Source organism: Malurus melanocephalus, unplaced genomic scaffold (assembly GCF_030028575.1).
Source record: "Malurus melanocephalus ecotype Western Australia unplaced genomic scaffold, MMel_1.1 scaffold_162, whole genome shotgun sequence".
In the NCBI taxonomy this organism is placed as follows: Eukaryota; Metazoa; Chordata; class Aves; order Passeriformes; family Maluridae; genus Malurus; species Malurus melanocephalus.
This window is the reverse complement of record NW_026623394.1, coordinates 620,020-639,606: the sequence shown is the minus strand read 5'-3', so window position 1 is coordinate 639,606 and position 19,587 is coordinate 620,020. Positions and strand designations below refer to the sequence as shown.

Genomic DNA, 19,587 nt, shown 5'->3' with positions numbered 1-19,587 from the left:
ATAACCTTTCCTTTTTAACTTCTTCATCTGGTTCATGTAATCAAAAAATTCACCACCAGCAAATGAAGTTTYTCCACACCTTTTTCACTGGCAGAAAACAAGAGCAGTGTCTGCTGTGCTTACTTGCTTTTTCTTCAGTTTCAGRATTTGCTGTTCCACTTTCGCAATTTCACGATCTACACGGTCCATGCTCTGTATCAATTCTTCCTTTGACAGCTTGGAAGGTGAAGCATTTTGGTCCTCCCCACAAGGCTGACCAGAAATTGGAGAAGATGGTCCCTCATGCTTTCCTCCAAAAGCTGGGTCCTTCCATGAGGAGATGGGGGGAGATTGAGAGAAATCAGTCATAACATGGAAATRAGTGCTCAGTGACCAAACACCCAGGAATTAACAACAATTTCCAGCTATCTAAATCTSTGTTGAAAGGCCAAGTTGAAGTTTTAATAATGCTCTACATCTTTTAGAATTAACTGTCAGCCTATTTACAATACTGYAATTTCAGAGTCCACCTTTAAAAGAAATACCATACTACAGTATTTACCTTGAAAGCAAAATCAGACCAAAATGTCTSCCTTTYAAAAATAMATCTTCATAAATGTAAACAGTAACTTTCATTTTTAAAGGAAATGTTACTTGAGAGCCACTCCTCTATATTCTGCACCTACACTGAAGAGAATATTCTTGAAGATAATCATGACCAGCCTGATAAAGCACATTTGGAATCAGTTGTGGTTATAAATGTGCAGTTCTCTTGAATTTAGCTCTAATATTCAGTATCTACAATAGAAAATACCCACCCCAAAGTAGATTGCCCTAGATTTGGCCAAAATGAGACAGTGACAAGTATAATTAGTGTTATGTAAATAAGCAGATTCATTTCAAATGCTTAAAAGGGAAAAGGGGGCGGAAGGAAGTACTTTGACTATTCAGTACCWATGTTAATTACAGCAAAAAATGGACTTGCATTCATTTGCCAGYACCTTTCAATTGAAAAGCAGAAATATTTCATGCACTATGCTATAATCATTTTACAACTGAGGTTTGAGTGACTTAAGAGAGTAGTGGTAATTCAGAATTCCAGTCTATTTACTGTGTTTGAGTAAGACTGTAAAGAGAGTAACACTGACTCATGATCACAGCTTCTGATAATGTGTAAATTTTTGGGATTAAATAAAGAACCTAAACAAAKAAAAAAATTACCTAACAGAAAAACATTGATTAGCTCACTGCAACACAGAAACTTAGACCTTCAACACTCTAACAGAAAATGGCTTTACCTTCTTAATATCTGCAGATCTCAACCCTTCCTGMAGAGGATGTACTAAAGGCAAGACAGTGGCTGCACTGACACGCTGGAAATGGGAATCAGACACTTGTTCAAGACGGGGTCGYTTAGATTCCAGTGAATCATGATCTGTCTGAGATGGACCTGGATGAAACTGCTGTTCATATCCAGTTCTCCTTTCCTGAGGCCTATACAGAAGAGATAAACTATTTAAAATACACCGTTTTGATACAAATAAAATCCTCAACTCTTTTCAATTATAAAGGAAATGAAATTTAGTGAAGCGCCTTCTAAACAGTAAATTAGATAAATGTTTTTGAGCATGATCTTCAAAAATACAACAGTTAAAATCYATTGGAAAAGAGAAAGAGAACTTGAATCTTAAATTAAAGGCAGTCCTATCATTAAAAACCCTTAAAAAAACTCAGCACTGCTACAAGGACATTGTTCAAACCAAAGCTCTGATTCAAATTATAMGCACACAGAAAAATCCACGAGAAAAACACAGTACTATATTCCACTGAAGATGGTCACAACAGCTCCATTATTTAATTTTTGCAGTCAAATAATTTTTAAATATAAACAGAATGCTTGAGATGAGCCATGAGTCTGTTTGGAACTTGAACTCCACTAAAATGCTACTCTTTGACAGAAGCAGCCATTGATTCAATCCATGAGTCATTTAAAGACTCCTCTTTCTCTGAAAAATGGTCAAAACCAGTTATCACTTGCTGTTTCACAGTGCAGTGCACAGGATGTCCATAAAAGACCCTCATRTGCTTCAACATCTTCCTATGAAGTGCCACTGAAGAGATGACAGCAGCAGTTTCCTGMATTTTGTCAGAACTACCAAATAAGCTTTTACAAATTTACAGTCTGGGGGTGGAGGGGCTGTGATTTACTACTGCTATAAACTCAATTTTGAGAACTCTAAAAGCTGCTGTGATTCTCAGCATTAAAACAGAGCCTTACTGACATTCTGCTGACACAAGATGAAGGCAATATGGAAGCCCCAGATTTCACTATCATCAAGTTATTTCTGGGAATATCCTAATGAGATTTTAAGCCAGACCAGTATTTACATAACATTCATCATGGGTATTTGTTCAGAACCAGATCGGTCAGTTATGGCCAAAATAAACCTCCAGCAGTAATCCTGCATGTAAAGTTGTTCCTAGCAGATATATTCACTAASAGTCCAAGGGAAAAAAAGGGTTTATACAAGCAATGAGTGCAAGAAAAGAAGAGGTTGTTACAGGCATGAACACTGCTTACAACTGGACACCAGCAGAACTGAAAGCATAAATCGTATTTTAATATCTCCTCTAAACTGAAGCACGTTCCTGGTAACTTATTACAATCCAGTTAATATTATTATTCTGCTCTTAATCTCTAAATTTGATGTTCAGAGAACATTTAATGAACGGTTGACACKGTATGAAAATTTTCTTTCATTGTACCAGCAATGATGATGCACACTGAACATCCCTCAACATCCCCCATGCAGTGACCTGTTTCACTGGGAAGAAAGATCCTGGCAAACTGGGAGTAAACTCCAACATCTGATTGACTGCTGCTGTCCACTGCCTGTGTCCTGAGGTAACCCCAGAGCAGCTGCATGCACAAGGTTGGTGTTCTCACCCTTCCAGCTCAGCCTCCTCACCTGTCAGAGCCGGGGTGGAACTCGGAGAGCAGGGAGGGCCTGCGCCGGAGCTGCTGCTGCTGTTGCTGCTGCTGCTGCAGGAGCTGCGTGGCCTGACTGACTTCCAGGTGAGACGAGCGATAATCGGGAACGGCAAATTCCTGAGGGAAACACTTCTCGTGTTAGCAGGAGCAAAGGTAGGGAGGGATAGGATCAAAAACATTCAGCAATCATGATCATTTCCACCAGATCTTCAAAGCCTAATTCCAGYTCAAAAAATAACATCTGCAAACAGCAGTTCTAAGATTTAAATGAACTTTAAGGAGACTAAATATTTACACTAGGAATTCCACCTGACTTATTAACAACTCCTAACAAACACAACTGAGTCATCAGCAGATGAATATCCTTTAAAAAATATCCTTTAAAATCAGTTTTGCACGTTCAACTGCAAAGCGGTAAAATGAGAGCAACCTTGAGGTAATTTCTTTTGTTACCACATCAAGACATTTTTATGTCAGATACTAGAAATCAGGACTAAGAGTCTCACAAGATGGATCTTCCAATTGATACAATTTACAATCAAAGTGAGTACAAGAATATTTATTTGTACATATGTGTCATCAAGCACTTGCTTAAAAAAATTATATGCAGCTGGTACTAAACCRAAGAGAAGCTCTACAAGACATGTAATAGATCATTACCCAAGAGATTTAGTTTTCATAAATTATCTAAAAATAAACATAGAGCAAGCCAGAAAGCTTCAATTTTTGAATTTCCTTTTGTTAACATGGAAGTAGAGGAAAACATCCAAAGTATCTGCAGCAGGAGGAGAATTTCATTAAAATGAGGGAAACCTGAAATTTTGTAAAACCAACAGCTGGTCCTTCACACCACAGAGCACAGGATGGCAGAATAAATGCTTGGCAAAAGTGGCCAAGTAGGATATCCTTAGAAATCCTTTACTCCCTTTCTGGGCAGCAGAACTCAGCTGGAAGCACTAYACAACTGCTTCAGAAAAAAATCAGTGTAACACACATTTTTACACATTCTCCGCCTGCCACACAGTTTTGACAAGTGCCACATTTAACTTACAGAGATTCTAGCCCAATACTGCAACAAAAAATTAGGAACACAATCCCTACTGAATTTATTCAAACCATGAGACACTAATGATAAAACCAGGAAGTTTATGTTAATAAATATAAAAGTGTAGCAAAGATACAGAATTATAAAACTCAGTTTTCTGTCAAAAAAAAAAAAAAAGTAGTGCAAGGAGAGCAAAACAAAACAGAAGAAACCGCAAATATTTATCTGAGAAGCCTGGCAGCAGATCTCCCCAGCAGGGCACAAGGATGTGTTTTCAAATGTGACCAAGTTGTGCTACCTTAGTTTAAAAAAACAAAAATAATCCCCTTTTGGCAGGGCAACCAGCTGAACTGCAGCCTGGCTGAGCCGAGGCTCTCGGGTGTCCCCCTTACCTGCTGGTGGCGGGTGCTGGGGAAGGTGTACTGCACAGAGTGGGGCGGGTACCGGCTCTGCTCCGTGCTGAAAGCTCCTTGGTTCGGAGGGTAGCCTGAACTTGACATTATCAGGGAAGGAGTCTCCACAAAGCTGTGAGATCAAGCCCAGCAAGCAATCATGTTTCTAGGAAACCGCCTAAAGGGAAAAAGATCGCTGATAAGCACTGAAGTACCAGATGTACTCACAATACATTACAGCCATAGTCACCTAAACAAAACAACCATTACCAGTAAAAGCTTTTTCCTGATGTATTTATTTAATAGGTTACTGCAGTCTGAAACATGTTAACGGGTCTTAAATGGGCTCAGAATGAGACGTGTCAGCATTGTCTACACAAAAATTTGAGGATTATAYTGTCGGAATACACTTTTTTTGGTGTACATTGTTTTACCAGTTACCAGCTGAGTTAGGAGAATTTTACAAGAAAAGTAGGTCACTTTAAATAAATGTTAAAGAGGTTATAATAGTCTATAGCTGGACTCTGCATTTAAGGAAATTTCCTTAGCACAACATGAAGTTCACTTCTATTTCCTCAAAGTTTTGGGACACCATGAACTGTTGCCAACTTTCAGATTCAGGTAGTCTTAGGGCTGCTGCACTCCATGTCACCTATAGTTCATTAAATCCCAGTGTATTAGTCAGGCCCTGAATGCCATCACCATCCAACAGCAGCTTAACTGAAGCATTTGGTAAAAAAGGCACTCACAAAGCAGAAAACCAGCTCAGCTTCAAATGCCAGCATAGTTGGGCTCCTACAGGATGCCAGAAACTGAATATACTACAAAGCCTTAAAACAATCCTGCTTACTTGATGGTCAATCACTACTTTGCTTCCACYGCATTCTCCAGCTGCAGATGAAGGGCAAACACTGAACTGCAAACTGACTGGGGAAAGATTTTAAATACTGTAAAAATCCAGACAAGTTTCCCTCTCAAAGTCTGAGTGTGCCTGAGACTGGGTATAGTTTCAACTGCTAAAGATCCAAATAAAATGATTAAACCCTGCAACCCCACTGGTTCTGAGCAGGTAAATTATGGCTCTAAGCAAAGAAGTASGACATAAATACATTTTAAACAGAAAATATTTTTCTCTGATAGCTCAAAAGAAGTAATCCTGGGAGCCTATGTATTAAACACAGAATTCTATCACATGTGAAGCAAATTCCCAACCTGTTGCCCAGAGCCCAGCAGATGTATCAGACCTTCAAATAAAGTAACTGTTGATCCCTGCCTCAATGGCTACATTTCAAAGCACATTAATCCACAGCCTTTCACAAACATCACCTGTAAAGCAATACTTCTGAACTGCATTTTCCATTAACAGTCAATAGACAAAACCAGCTCAGCAAAGAGCAAGCTATATAAACACATCTTAAAGCATATCTGAAATATTTTGTCATTCATGTTCTGGTTGGGGGATTTTTCCCCCTTAAGTCTCCATCAAACAAAGCTTTACATGTTGGACTACCAGAATAAAGAGACAGATTTAGATTTACCTCTTAAACCTGATTTCCAACTATGAAAAATCAAAGAAAAAACAAGTTTCTCTTTCAAAGCAATACTACAGATCACTAGTAGTATGCTTTATARTAGCTATCTATCTATTATAGTACCTATAATTCATATCCAAGTGACAAGCTCTAACAGAATTCTTCACCATTAACATTTATTATACTTCATCATTCACACTGCATTCATTAGAGTACAGCTTCACCTACTATGTGATGGTCTAATGGGTCTGAGTCATATGATTTCCATTTAATCAAGGAGCAGTGTCAGAAAGCCAGCAGAGAGCTATGCCTGAGCACTCCAACATACCCCTAAACCCCAGGCAAAAGGAAAACCCTGATTTTCCTTTTTTACATAGACTTCCACAGGAATTAAAGCCATGGCACATRGCTGTCAGCTCAATCCAATGTTTACTGATGTGATAACAACTCCTGTCACAGGCTGGTGCACATTCATCACTAAATGAACTGGCTCCATGGTATAAAGATGCTCAAACACTTCTAGGTTACAAAGGTACAAATCTAAGTTTGATGAATTGCTGATGTCCCAACCTGTGCTCCCTCAGCAGCTTCATGCACATAGATCTGAAGAATCTGGGGAAGCAGAGGAGATGAGGAGAGCAAGCCCTTGAAAATCACACACAAATATAGGCCAGGTACTGCAYGATTCAAAGTCCTTTCTCTTTCCTCTCTGTCAAGTTACATCTGCTCCTTATTTTCTCCATATTCAGTGAAACCCACAAGTTGATCATTAACCCAGGTGCTAAAAGTTCAAGCCACACTCACTTTCTACGATGCTATAAAAGCTACTTCTCCATTCACAAGAACTTCAGTGTACAGAGTATTAGGTTTGTGTTCATCTTGAAACCTTTCACAATCAACTGCAGTGAGAGGGCGTGATCGTCTCTCCAGATCCTGCACTGGACATGGGAAGATGAGAAAGAGGGAATGGAGCACAAGAATGYACATCCTGCATCCATCCAAAAATGTCAACTTAAACCCACTCATAACCCACAAGTTTTACATAATATACAGGAAAACATTGAATCTGCTGCTTTTCCTACTGAAAACTGCAAGTGTGATTGTGCTCATAATGGAATTTTTTAAAAAAGGGAAACAAAGAAAAGTTGCCAACAGAGGAAGGCAGAGATTATATTCATTATCAATATGACAGGTGAGAAGCACAGAGAGGAGAAATAGAAAACATGAAGTTTTTGGTGATGGGGGATCATTCTTCCTCTTCCCTAAGGGAACTGGCACAACAACAGCAGAGATAARGGGGTAACAGTAGAGGAAAKCACGTGGTCACATACTGGCATTACAAGGTGTGGAGGGAACTRAAGGATGGGGATCCTGCACGGGATCTCATTCCTTTCAAGGCAAAATCAACCCTGGAATACAACATGTAAAATGACACTGAAGCACAATATTCCCTCCCTCTAAGCCTCCTTTTCCTGTTACAGACACATCCACATGCCTGCACACTCTCCTGATTTGACCCCTCTCTGTGCCCTGCAGACCCCCCCCTTATCTCCCAGGCTCCTACAGTATGAGCTTGTTTATCCTCTCTAGGGAGAAGGGGAGGGAGGGAGCTAGGGAAGGGGAAGGGATTTTTTCCCAATTTTTGTCAGTAGAATTACTACCGATATTCTGCTCATCTCTCCCTGTTTTACTACCTTAATTCTGCAATTGTGGATGTAAGTGCTTGACTTCAGCTCCTRTTTCTCTGCAGGCAACCTTTCGACCTGTCAGCCAAAAGCATCTGCCTCTCTCCCTTCAGCATCTGCTCACACATTTGCAGACACAGATTATTCATCAATCCAGCTCCTGGTCAGTGAGGGCAGTGCCAGCCTCCTGCTGTAACCTCTCCAATTTCCATAGGTCCAGATTATGTTTAAATACAGCCATCCTTTTGCATAAAACTGTAACTGTGTGTGCAGACTGTAAACAACCTCATCCGGGCTTTCCTCCCTGCTGCATCCTTTCATCAGTCATGACAAACCTCATYTTGCTCTACCCAAATCCAACCAGAATCCTTCTTTAAAGTTCCTCCCTATTTATTAACCCTCTCTGCCTCTCTGATTCTTGCTAGATCCCCCTCCTCTTCCAGAACAGAGGCTGCTCATCTTCATTTTCAGCAACCCTGACAAACCACACCACCAGAAATCAGCTTCCAACTCTGCTCAGTCAATGACAGCAAGATTCTATTTTTCAGAMAAGTATTTTTGTACCTCTTCATATTATTCTGCAAATTTCACAGGTTAAATATACAAACATTTTAAAGAGCTGTTACAGACTTTGGAATTCTGCCTCATGTCTCACAAAAATAAAGCTAGGTCATGAATACTTTCATACAGCTGCCAACCAGGCTGGCAAACTGTCTCACCAAACACTGACAATTAGAAGGGGCAGAAAGCATTATTTCATGTTTTGCAGTTCACAACCCAGATATTGTACTATAATGYCCCATTTCACTGACATTCCCAGACTCTACGGCAAAACAGATGGGAAAACCCAGCATAGCATTAAATGGATAACATTAAAAAAGTAAAAATTACATGAACAAGAAATTTAAAAAAAAAAAAAGCAGTTAAGTCTGAAGATATCCGGGGGAGAAAAAGCAATGAAAAGAGTAATGGATTCAGGAACTATGAAGAGACACTTGGCCTTGTGTTAATTTGAGCTTCTCGGGCAAGGAAATGATTTAACTATGTTTATTTCTAAAGGTATGATGATATTTCTCTCTTAGGCCAGCTCAMACTACTGAACAGATCCAATGCAGAATTCCCTTAAAATCTACCATTCACACTTTCATTCACCATATGCAGGGAATTTTGAGTAAGTTAGAAATAATTTGGAACTGAATATTATAACGCAACAATCACAGCGTAATTTCAGCTTGATCTCCAGAACTCAAAATGCTTCAGAAGCAAAAGTACAAACTATCTTCAGCAGACGTGGGAAAATGAGTCACAGAAAGGTTAAAAAACCTATCAAAGACTCCCTAGGAAACAGTCAAAGCCTGAATCAGAAATAAGACTCAAGTCTTGCAGCACTTTGAAGGCACTGGCAGAGTAAAGCAGTTCTTCACTTGGAAAAACACAGCAGGTTAAAAGCTGGGCCTATTTTTAGCAGGCCAGCTCCCCAAACCCCTTCACTGCGTGGCCACAGGGACCTGCTGTCAGCTGTCCCAGGGCAGGGCAGTCACCTGCTCCACGGCYGGGCAGCCACTTGCTGGAATATCCTGTCTCCAACTCTTACTTTCATGGCTAAAAGACCAGTCTCCTGGGTAGACTCAATTTTCCTTCAGCTATCCAAAACAAGCTGACATTTCTGCATTTGGAGTAATTTTCGTGCCATCTTGAAGTGCTTAACCAACATTTGCTAATTAAATTTCACATCCTTTTGGGAATTTTCCTCATCTTGTTTTTTAGCAAACTAAGTGTGATATAAAGAGTGCAAAGAATGAGATTACAGTCTAACCCGAGTTGGGGGATTTTGTTTTTAAATCAGCAGCTTTAGTAAATTGAGCTCTGATGTAACTAACCCATGGCAGAGCAAGGGAGGCTCTGCCTTGCACAGGGGATCTACAATGAATCACAAAATTAATTCAGGRATATTTATTCAAAGTTTACTCTGGCGAGAAAATGAAGAGTGAAGGGAGTGTTTCAGCAGTTGGTTCGAAAAGCTTTATCCAAAGCATGGTAACAATACTGGTGAATAATTATTTCTGTGATTTCACTTCATAAAATGGTAATGAAACTACCTCAYGGAAAAAAACAAAATCAGGCTGTATTTATGGACCAACCTATTAAACTGTGCACAGTAACCAGATTTCATGAATTACAAACCCTTCAAGACACAGTGCTTCAACTCACATAAAATAATATAAAATTAAAAGTCGAGTCACCTAAGTAAAGCCCTTTAGTGTATTGCTAGATTTGCAAAACAAATCTTGCTAGTAGTATTTTTGTTTTACCAGGTAATCATTAACCTGTTCAAATGCTCAAACAAAAACATCAACTTTGCATCCTGGATACATGCCATACACCAGRAAATACTAACACGTCCATTCCTGACAGCTTTCTAAAAACACCTTAATGGGTCCAACTTCCTCAGAAAAAGTCATTTATTCAAACTACTGGACCCAGTACAAGGCTAGGTATCATCTCCCATCTGAAATCCCACTGCTCAGAACATTAACAGTAGGGCTGCAAGCTCAGACTGACTTAGCAGTGTAGAAAATCTTCATTAAAAAAGCTCCAGACACTTCCAGAGCAGTCATTAGTCCTTCAGTCACTCCTCAGTGTGCACTTATCAGCAAAGTCATACGACAGTTATTCAGATGGCAAAATGTAGTGACAAAGRAATGAAGTTGGGGTTCAAATTGATCTATGTCAAACCTAAAGTGTAACTACAAAATTCTGCAGACTGTTGTGGGGTGGGATGGTGAGATACAAAATCAATAGCTAGGACAATCGTAAAAGATAGAAGGTTTTCATTCAAGAACCTACCAGAAGGTTGATGCCTGAGCAGATTTCAGATAATTCTGTGCTTTAAAACTGAACCGAAGGACGTGGATTCCAGATASAATATCCAAGCTTACAGATGTATGAAAATCTGTTGGGCACCCCCTCCAAAAGAAGAAAAATTCTTTGCATGCTACAAGCAAAAAAATATTCAAAGGTCAACACTAAAATGAAAGACAAGTTGAGTAATGGTCATTTAAATATGTGCCAGAATACTGCACTTCTGATTTCTGTATAACACGGGCATCATCCTCAAAGTTTAGGGCCTCTTCCACACTTTCTCTAATATTTTTTTTTTTTTTTTTGCTTTTTTCACTCAATTTTATGTTGCAGAATACTCAAAAACTTGCAGTCAAAGCACACGGACATATGCTATTGGAATGAATAGAAACAATGAAAGTATTTTCTCCAAGTTGAGAACAACTAACTACTGAACTTTCCATGACAATTCCACATGTGCAAATGCCTTTTTTTCTTTTGTGACAGACAGAAATTCCCAAATACACTATAAATTCCCAAGAACTTTAATYTCACGCAGTTGCATCCCCTCTACTYACAAGGTTATTGATGGAAAAAYCASTATTTCTMTCTCTGCTAGAAATACAGGAAAAAAGTTACATCTATAASGCTGTGTTTTACTACCAACACTGAACAACATTATCTCAATTAATTATTAACATAATATAAATCAAGCAATGGGAGCATTTGAAAAATAGATGCTAAGAAAAGGGCAAACAWCTGAATTCAACCCTTTTCACACCCTGCAATTCCCTCAGTAAACAATATAATCTTATTTCTGAACATCCAAAGCATTAACTCACAATGCTGTACAGAGCCTGACATATTCCCCATGACACATGGTAAACTTTAATTTAGCCAATTACAGACGTGACACAAGTTAAGGAGTATTACAGCTGTCAATTCAAGATGTCACATTGAYTCTGTACTCGGAAGATTTTTCCATTTCCATCAAGGGAGCCAAAAAATTAAAATARATTTTTATACTTCATAATTTAATAGAAGATTCCCCATTCACAGATTGCCAGCTACTTGAAGTACTTCAAGTAATAGYTTTTAGAACATTAAGTATTAAGCAAGCATTAAAGACTCATTCAAAGCGAYTTTTGTTGCCATTTCAAAGGTGAAAACTGGTTGTATCCTTACACATGTAATTTACACCCAAACTCTTGCCCTATCACAGGAGCACATTGTTATGTTTCATCTTTAAATAAGTTTCTCTCTCTCTCTCTGCTGCTACAAATACAAATAGAATTTGTGCTCTACCAAAATGGGGTTGATCAAATTCAACTGACAAGATACTCTTCTCCTGGAAATTCTATTTTAATCCCTCCTGTAATTTATGATCTTAAAGAAAAGTTGCTAATACATGATCTCAGGACCAGGCCACACATAACTTTGCGACACTATATGGGGGAACATAACACGAAAAACTAASATTACATTAACATCTTGTGAATTTTCTGATCAATTACCCACTTGCCCCATCAGAAAAAAAAAATTGGGGGATGCTGAGCAGATCCATTTCCAATAAGAATCCGTATTTCCAGMATCCGTTCACCAATTACCAACAACCTGGGATACACAGAATCCCTAAGAGAGGAAGCCTCCTCCAGGATTTTCATGGAGAACCAGCTCTTACACCCTGCTATGGAGCCTATCCAGCTCTCTTCTGCCAAGGAGGGTCACAATAACACCAAAACCAGCCAAAAGAGGTAGGAGGAAGTCCTCCCTTCAGAAATGGAAATTAAGGATGTAGACATTTCCTTGACTAAAAATACCACGGAGCGATGACTTAAAACTAAGAAGGGTACAAACACTACAGCATTTTCTGGTTTTAAAAGTATGTCATAGAAACAAAGATAGCTTATTTCCTAAAGGCATTTTCCAAGGAACACCAGATTCCTGGTWGTCCCAATATGGCAAATACGCAGTTGATGCACACAACAAAAAAATTTAATGAGCCAAAGAACTCAAATTTCCAGAACTGAATGTCCAAAGCCCAAACACTTCACAGATAAGGACCCTCATTCMCAAGGGGAGACAGCTTTTTTTCTGAGGTGACTCCAGCAGTTCCCAAATCCCAGCCATCTCCTTCAACCCTTTTGAAGGGCCCTATTCTTACCACAGGGGTAACTCAAGTGGTTCTTAAACCTTAACTGGAGCATTCAAACTTCACCCAGAAAACTGTAATGTGAAACAGAAACCAGCCCAGGCATCCTTCAGTGCACCCGCCTGCAGCAGGCAAGAGACTCAAGAGATCCTACACAAACCACAGTGATAAGAACTGTGAAAAAAACCTTCCTCAGCAACTCATCCTCACTCATGAGTCAGTGTCCACCAACTCACTGAGGTCTGCTCCAATTCACCTTTTTTCTCACATTTCATCTATGACTTAGAAATAACCATACCTCAAACTTCATATGCATCACACACTATGCATAAAATATTCTCTCAAAACAACAATTTTTCTTCTTTTTTGGACTGAAAGTGTAGACAGTTTAAGAACAGCTCCTGCACTTGAATTTATTTCTCCACTGTTAATCCATCTGCAGGTAAAACTGCTTTTGACATCACCTAGTATCCAAGAAATTCTGTGGTCGCAGTTTTAGGTTTCCAGCATCTTCTTGTAATTCATTGACTATCAAAAGTGGACCWGTAGTGACAGCTTTTAAAACAGCCTTGATTTGGAAAAGGAAATATAACTTGACTAATCCATACTGACTAAATCCACAAACTGTGATGGATTGTAAGAGAAAACACTTATAAAGAAAGGGTCAGGGCAAACCAAGTATCAGCCTCATAATTCCTCTCAGTTGACTGGGTTCAGATAAAATCAAGTCTAGCTTTTGACTAAAAAATACAAAAAGGCTAAAATAACATTTTTTTTTAACTGTAACTATGAGCAATGCCTTGGTCGCTTCTGATACTCCACAGGAAATGCACCAGGGCCCTCTGGAAACAAAGTTTATTGTTACTACATTTGTGATTACATTAAGATACTATATTTCACAGGAAATTCRACAATATATAAAGATATAACTCCAATCGGGACTCATCAACAGCCTCCAAATCACAAAAAAAAGGCATAGAATGGGAAGAGATCTTGAACTATGAATGGTATGAAAAATCCTTCAGATTGGGAGTAAAACAAAATAAAAACAACCCAGAACTTCAATAATGTTTCAGTCTGATCTTTGAGAGCACAATGAAATACCAACACCTATACAAATAAGGCTAAAATGGAATAGGTAAGTGACCCCATTTATTACAACAGGTTCTGGGTAATAACATCATAAGAAAACGAAACCATAATCAGTGTAAACTGATTATATATTATTATATATGGGAATTCCCACCTTCCAGACACCCCTTCTGTCAATCCAGCATTTCAGACACCATAAAAACAGAGTAAGAGTTGAAAAATATTAACMTGATGAGACAAAACTCTATAGGCAATTTGATAATTTAAACTAATTCATCTTTTTTTTTTTTCCAAAATACTACTGAAGTGAAGAGTGCAGCTGATCTGAAATCATATACCTGCCTCGTCTGCTGAACAGCACTTGAACTTGTCATGAACTTCTATGTTAACGCTCTAACACTGACAAACAGGACAGGAATCAGTCGGTTTTGTAGCTGATTTATATTCACATTTGTTAGACGTGTTCCCTGAAACGTGAACACATTTTAATCCCTTCAGGAGAGCGTTTGCTTTTCCAGGCAGCCCCGGGCTCTGCCCAGGAAGCCCAGCAGAGGTTTCACATGGAGTGTGTGCTCCGTGTCCCACAGCCAGGGAATGCTCTGGGCTGTTTGMAGCTCAGGATGGAATAAGAGCTCTCTGACATCGTAAGGACATAAAACAAAATTACCCAAATGCCCCCTCCCTGCAGCACAAGGCAGAAGCAAGTTCATGACGTCAGTGGAGTACTAAAAGAAACATATTCGTTTAAGCATCTTTTACACTTAACATCCTCTTTTTTCATTTATAGGTGTCCTTTTGCTCTGCATCTTTGTCACTGTATTTTCATTTTCAGTTTTACCCAGAGCAGTCACTTCAACACGCACAGAATTTTTAAGTCCTGGCCAACAGTTTGTCCAGGTAATCTATCTGCATAAAAAATTAATTTCTGCATTTTTTACTGCTGAAAGTTATGAGCAATAGGACTTTTCAGAGATGGCTGATGCATCTTTATACCAATGGAGTATCTCAATTTGGAAATAACCTTTGCACTCATAAGCAGGTGAAGTCACTGCCTTCCAAACCACATAGACCAACATCTTCCTTGAGCCTGAAGAAARAGAGAATGTTTATCAAATCAGCCTGGGAGGGGCAATATTATGAGTGGCTTAGACGTGGAGCTGGGCAAGGAGATGGAAATATCTCTTAGGRTACTGGGAAGAAACACAGCTCCAAGGTAAGACTGAGTCCTCTGTCTCACACAACTCAGAGCTGAGCCCCAGCACGCCCAGGCTGTGATTTAACAGATGGTGGGGGAGCACTGAATGAGAATGCAAGGGAAAGGGAACCTCACAGAAGTTTATTTCTAGATGGAGAATCACAGAAGGAGACAGAAACTGAAATGGAAGATACATTTAGTACTATCCTGGCTATTTGCATAATGTAGAAGTATCACAAAGTAAATATTTTCAGACAGCAGTCCTGCCTAGGTCAGAATTTTTATCTGGACCAGTTGCAGTAAGAAGGGAAGGTACCAAGTTCAGTTAATAACCCAACATTGAAATACTGATTCAGATTTGTCATAAATTACTTGAAGAGTTCAAAACTAGCATCCAGGAAATGGGGTTTTTTTGCATTATGAAACCACTGTCTGGTTACAAGTCTGTTCTTAAGATTTTTCTGTGTTGCACTGCACCTGCATGAGGAATAGATCCCTTCCAGCTTCAACAATTTTTAAAATCTTAATTGTAAGTCATAGCACACACTAGAACTTCAAATAATATTTTCAATCATGCAAGATAACCTTCATTAAAACCATTTTGTGGGCAAAAGGCCACATAGAGGAATAAAACATTTCACCAAAACTTTGGCAGAGAGCTTAAAAGGAGTATAAATTTCTCATTTATAAGAAACATAATTCTCTACTAGAGAAGATTTTTTTTCAGTTGCTTTCACGCATTTAACAGTAGCTGAAGCAGAGGCAGATTCCCTTCCCTGCGAGCATCTCTCATCCAGGCTATAACTGAGAAATGAAATAACCCAGAAGATGCAGTTAGAGGAGCACAAGAACTGTGGAARGGAACTTGAGGGGGGAATTGGAAAGGAGCTTAAGGGTCTGTTCCTATTTCTAACACAGTTTTTGAGAGTTCTGTAGATCCTTTCAGATCACCATGCCCCAGAAGAGCAACTAAAATGAGTGGTTATAGATAAAAGTGTATTCAGAACAAAATAGCAGCAGCACAATGYAGTAAAATGAATGTATTCTGATCCTATGCATGTAATTTCAATCTGTTACTTTTCAAGTTACTTTCAATTAATGGGTGCAATGATTAACAAGCTAGAGAGAARCAACACTTGCAGAAGCACACACTTGTAACATCCTCTCCACACATTAAAAAATTCCCATTATAACTCTAAGAAACAAGAAAAAAATGCTGCTCTTTCCCACATTTCACCAACAAATTTAGGTATTTTAGTGAGCAACAACAGAGCATTTCAAACAGGCAAAGTATCCTGCACATAAATCACAAAAGAACTCTTTTTTCTCAGCAGCCCATACCATATCACAAAGAAAAGCGATGTAAAGARAAAAATTAACCACGCTTTCGCAAAAAGGGTCACTGCAGTTGGCTTCTTTCCCCTGAACTTTTGAATCCCTGGGCTAAGCACGAAGGTCTTTCATCCCCCAACACAAGACACCAGATTTCAGCTAACTAGAAATCCACTTCAAATATTACAGACTTCCTTTCCAAATGTCAAGGTTGTTTAGTTAATCAGGAATAACAACATTCTGCGGAATAAAATTCCAGTGCAAAACTGCAACGGAGCTGCACGGTCCTCGTGTGCAGTGACATAACTGTGTCCACTTCTTCAGGCATTTAAACTGTGCCATCCCATTTATCACCACAGTTTTTGTTATAATAGCAYTGTTTTTTCCCTCTCAAATCATACTGCCTAGGATAAAAATCCCTATCTGAGCCCTAGCAGTTCRTAACTATTGTGCTGTACTGAAAATTAATAAAAGAATACTGCCACAAAAATCAAGTCTTCAGGACTAGACATCCCCACTGTAATAAGTTGCCTTAGGTTACACCAATATTTACAGTCATAAAAAGGTAACAGACTTGTTAAGACGATATCTGCAAAACATGAAGAAGCAGATTTTGGACAACAACAGATTGTGCACAATATCAACTTGCTTACGTGAGCCTGTCTAACACTGACAGTTCATACATTCACCTCGAATCCTGCCTAACTGCAACCAACTTGATACCCACAGGTTTTCCAAGTACAAAAAAAAATCAGCAAGCACGAAGTTCTTTACCATCAAGCCAGAATAATTCTAGCAAAAGCCACTTCCATTGTGCCCTGCAGCAGCCCAGAGATGACAGAAGCCGGGGATGTTTACAGGTCCCATATGAATAATTCAGCGTCAGCATCAGCAACAACTCCCCGGCACTGACAGCGGCCGCGATGCTCCCCCGATACGGAGCTGTGACCGCAGCACATCCTCAGGAACCAACGCACTCCTGGCCGAGCCTCCAAGGGGACGATTTTGAAGAACTGACCGTTTTTTAATTTTTTTTTTTTTTTTTAACTTGCACTTTTCCTGTCCACAGCGCAAGGATGAGCACCCAGCACAGCGATACTCTGGGATTTCTCCAAAAACTTCCCAGGGAGGGCCACCTCTCCGTGCCCCGCCATCCCCCCGCGCACCCGCAGCGTCAATGGGGGAAAAGCCCCGCGGGCACCGGGCACCCCCGCCCCTGATCCGCCCAGCCCCCGCGCCCCCGGCGGCTGCCCCACGGGCCTCCCCCGGCTCCAGCGCCCTCCCCGCGGAGCCCACAGGGCTCCGTCCCCGTGAGGAGGGAGGAGGACGGGATGGCCGGGCCCCCGCCTCTTCCCCCTCCTCCCCCTCCTCCTCCTCCTCCTCCTCACAGCGGAGGCGCTCGGCCCGCTGCCCCCCGGGCTTCCCTGCTGGGCTCCCCGCGCTTACCGAGGCGCGGCGCGGGGGCGGCCGGGACGGCGGGTGCCGGCGGGTCCCGGCGGGGCTGGGCGAGCGCGGCGTCTCACCTCACCCTCAGCGCCGCCGCCGCCGCCATCTTGCCTCCCCTCCCCCGGCCCCGCGCGCTCCGCCCCCTCCTGCCAGGTCCTGMCAGATACCGAATAAACCGCGGCGCCGTGGCTCCGTACCTCGCACCGGCCAAGGTGGCTCACCCCTTTCTCCCGCTGTTTCAGTGCGCGGTGATGCACAAGCAGCTACCGCCTGAAGGATACCACCGGAGAGCGCGGCGGTGGGAGGGCAGGGCGCTATGCCCCTTCCAGGACCGTTGGCCGGTGCGGCGGGGAGGGGCTCCTTCCCCCTCCCGCTGAGGGCCGGGGGGGGCGCGGCCGCCATGAGGCGAGCGGGGCTCGGCCCGTGAGGGGCAATCGGTGCTGCCGCGGGCTGGGAGAGCCGGGGAGCCGCAGCGCCCCGCCGGACCGATGTAAATTGATAATAACCCATAACGGGCCYGTGCTGATGAACGCGGCCTCGGGAGCCCCTCACGGGAGAAGTGTCGCCCGGAGCCCGTCCGGTCCCTCAGGGCTCTTCCCGCGCCCGTCCGCGGTGCCTCCCGCGCTCTCCCTGAGGTCGGGCCCTTGGTGACGAATGACTTCTGAAAATGTGAGAGAGGTTTAAGTCTCATTAAGTGTCTGTTCATTCCTCCCCCGGAATGAGAGGTGTGTAATTTGTTCCCTGCGTTCTCAGGAGTTTCAAATCTGCACGGCGTTGTACGTGCAAATGTGTAACTTAGGCTGTGCTAAAAGCGCAAATGAATCTGTGGTCAGTTTTACTATGGGAAAGRTATACCATTAGGCAGGATTAAACTGTCTCATTGTCACAATTTCCATTAAATGGAGAAGCCGTGCCCGCATGTGCAGGTCGGGTGCCCACACAATTACTGGTTCAGATTAAAATGCTGGGGCTCACCCTGTGGCAAACGGGATCGGTCAGAGAACACGTGTTATACTAAGGATTGTGTTATTACAGTAGTTAAAAGTGCATGCTTGCAGTCTGTAATCCAACACAAGCCATTGACTCTCACTTGGAAATTAAAAATGTTCAGATAAGAGCCAGGGAAGACAAATCAGGTGTACGCCTGGTGAGATCTGAGCTGCTCCTCTGAACTCTTCTGAATTSTTTTCACTATTTATGCTTTAATCCACCCAGCTCCCACTCTCCACCAAATGCTCTGTACACTTGTCTTCCATATTGCCTTTTCGTCTGGAAAAGTATCCAAGCCATCGTGCATCTGATTCACTGTTTCATGTTTATTTTAATGCTTCCTGTCTCCTTCTGCTCTGCAGCTTACTCCGATCGCTGACTTCACTTCTAAGCCATATCCAAAAGTTTCTTCCCTTAAAACCACACTTGGGATAGCCCACAGAATGTGTATGAAGATAAGCCCCTCCTGCCCTGCTTTTGAGCTTCGCCTTAACCCACGGCGCAAGCAAGCAGCAAGCAAGTAATAAAAGGTACGCTGAAAAGCTCAACTTTTGCCACTATTAATCCCTGTGGAGGTACCAGCAGGATCAGGCAGTACGGCTTTCCCCAGGGAAACAGCCCGTGTTCAGTGCACACCCGCGGGCCCCGCTCCCGGCTGGGACCGTGCCAGCTCTGGCCAGGACAAGGTCCCGCTTCTCACGGGTGGTCCTGGGGCAGCAGTACCGGGACACGTTTCCCGCGAAGCCCCGGAGCGGCAGAAGCAGGACCCATTCCCGGGATCCCCAGAACGGCACGGGTGAGCCCCCTATCTCCGGGAGCGGCACAGCCCGAGCTCCGTTTCCGCGGCAGCGACCGAGCGGCCCCGCCCCGAGGCGGGGACSTGAGGGGAACCCTTTTCGTGCCCCGGAACTTTC

At 41.8% G+C, this 19,587-nt stretch overlaps 1 protein-coding gene across 1 annotated transcript in view; it reads right to left on the bottom strand.

Moving 5' to 3' along the window:
• Positions 1–17,381, bottom strand: part of NCOR1 (nuclear receptor corepressor 1) — a 55,334-nt gene extending 37,953 nt beyond the window's left edge. Inside the window, exons 1-5 of the mRNA XM_057371960.1 lie at positions 17,012–17,381; positions 4,409–4,586; positions 2,949–3,088; positions 1,278–1,473; positions 124–306 (exon numbers count right to left, since the gene is read on the bottom strand). Of these exons, the coding sequence (XP_057227943.1) occupies positions 124–306; positions 1,278–1,473; positions 2,949–3,088; positions 4,409–4,516 (627 nt within the window). The 5' untranslated portion in view covers positions 4,517–4,586; positions 17,012–17,381. The remainder of the gene's footprint in view (positions 1–123; positions 307–1,277; positions 1,474–2,948; positions 3,089–4,408; positions 4,587–17,011) is intronic.
• Between the last annotated feature and the right edge of the window lie 2,206 nt (positions 17,382–19,587).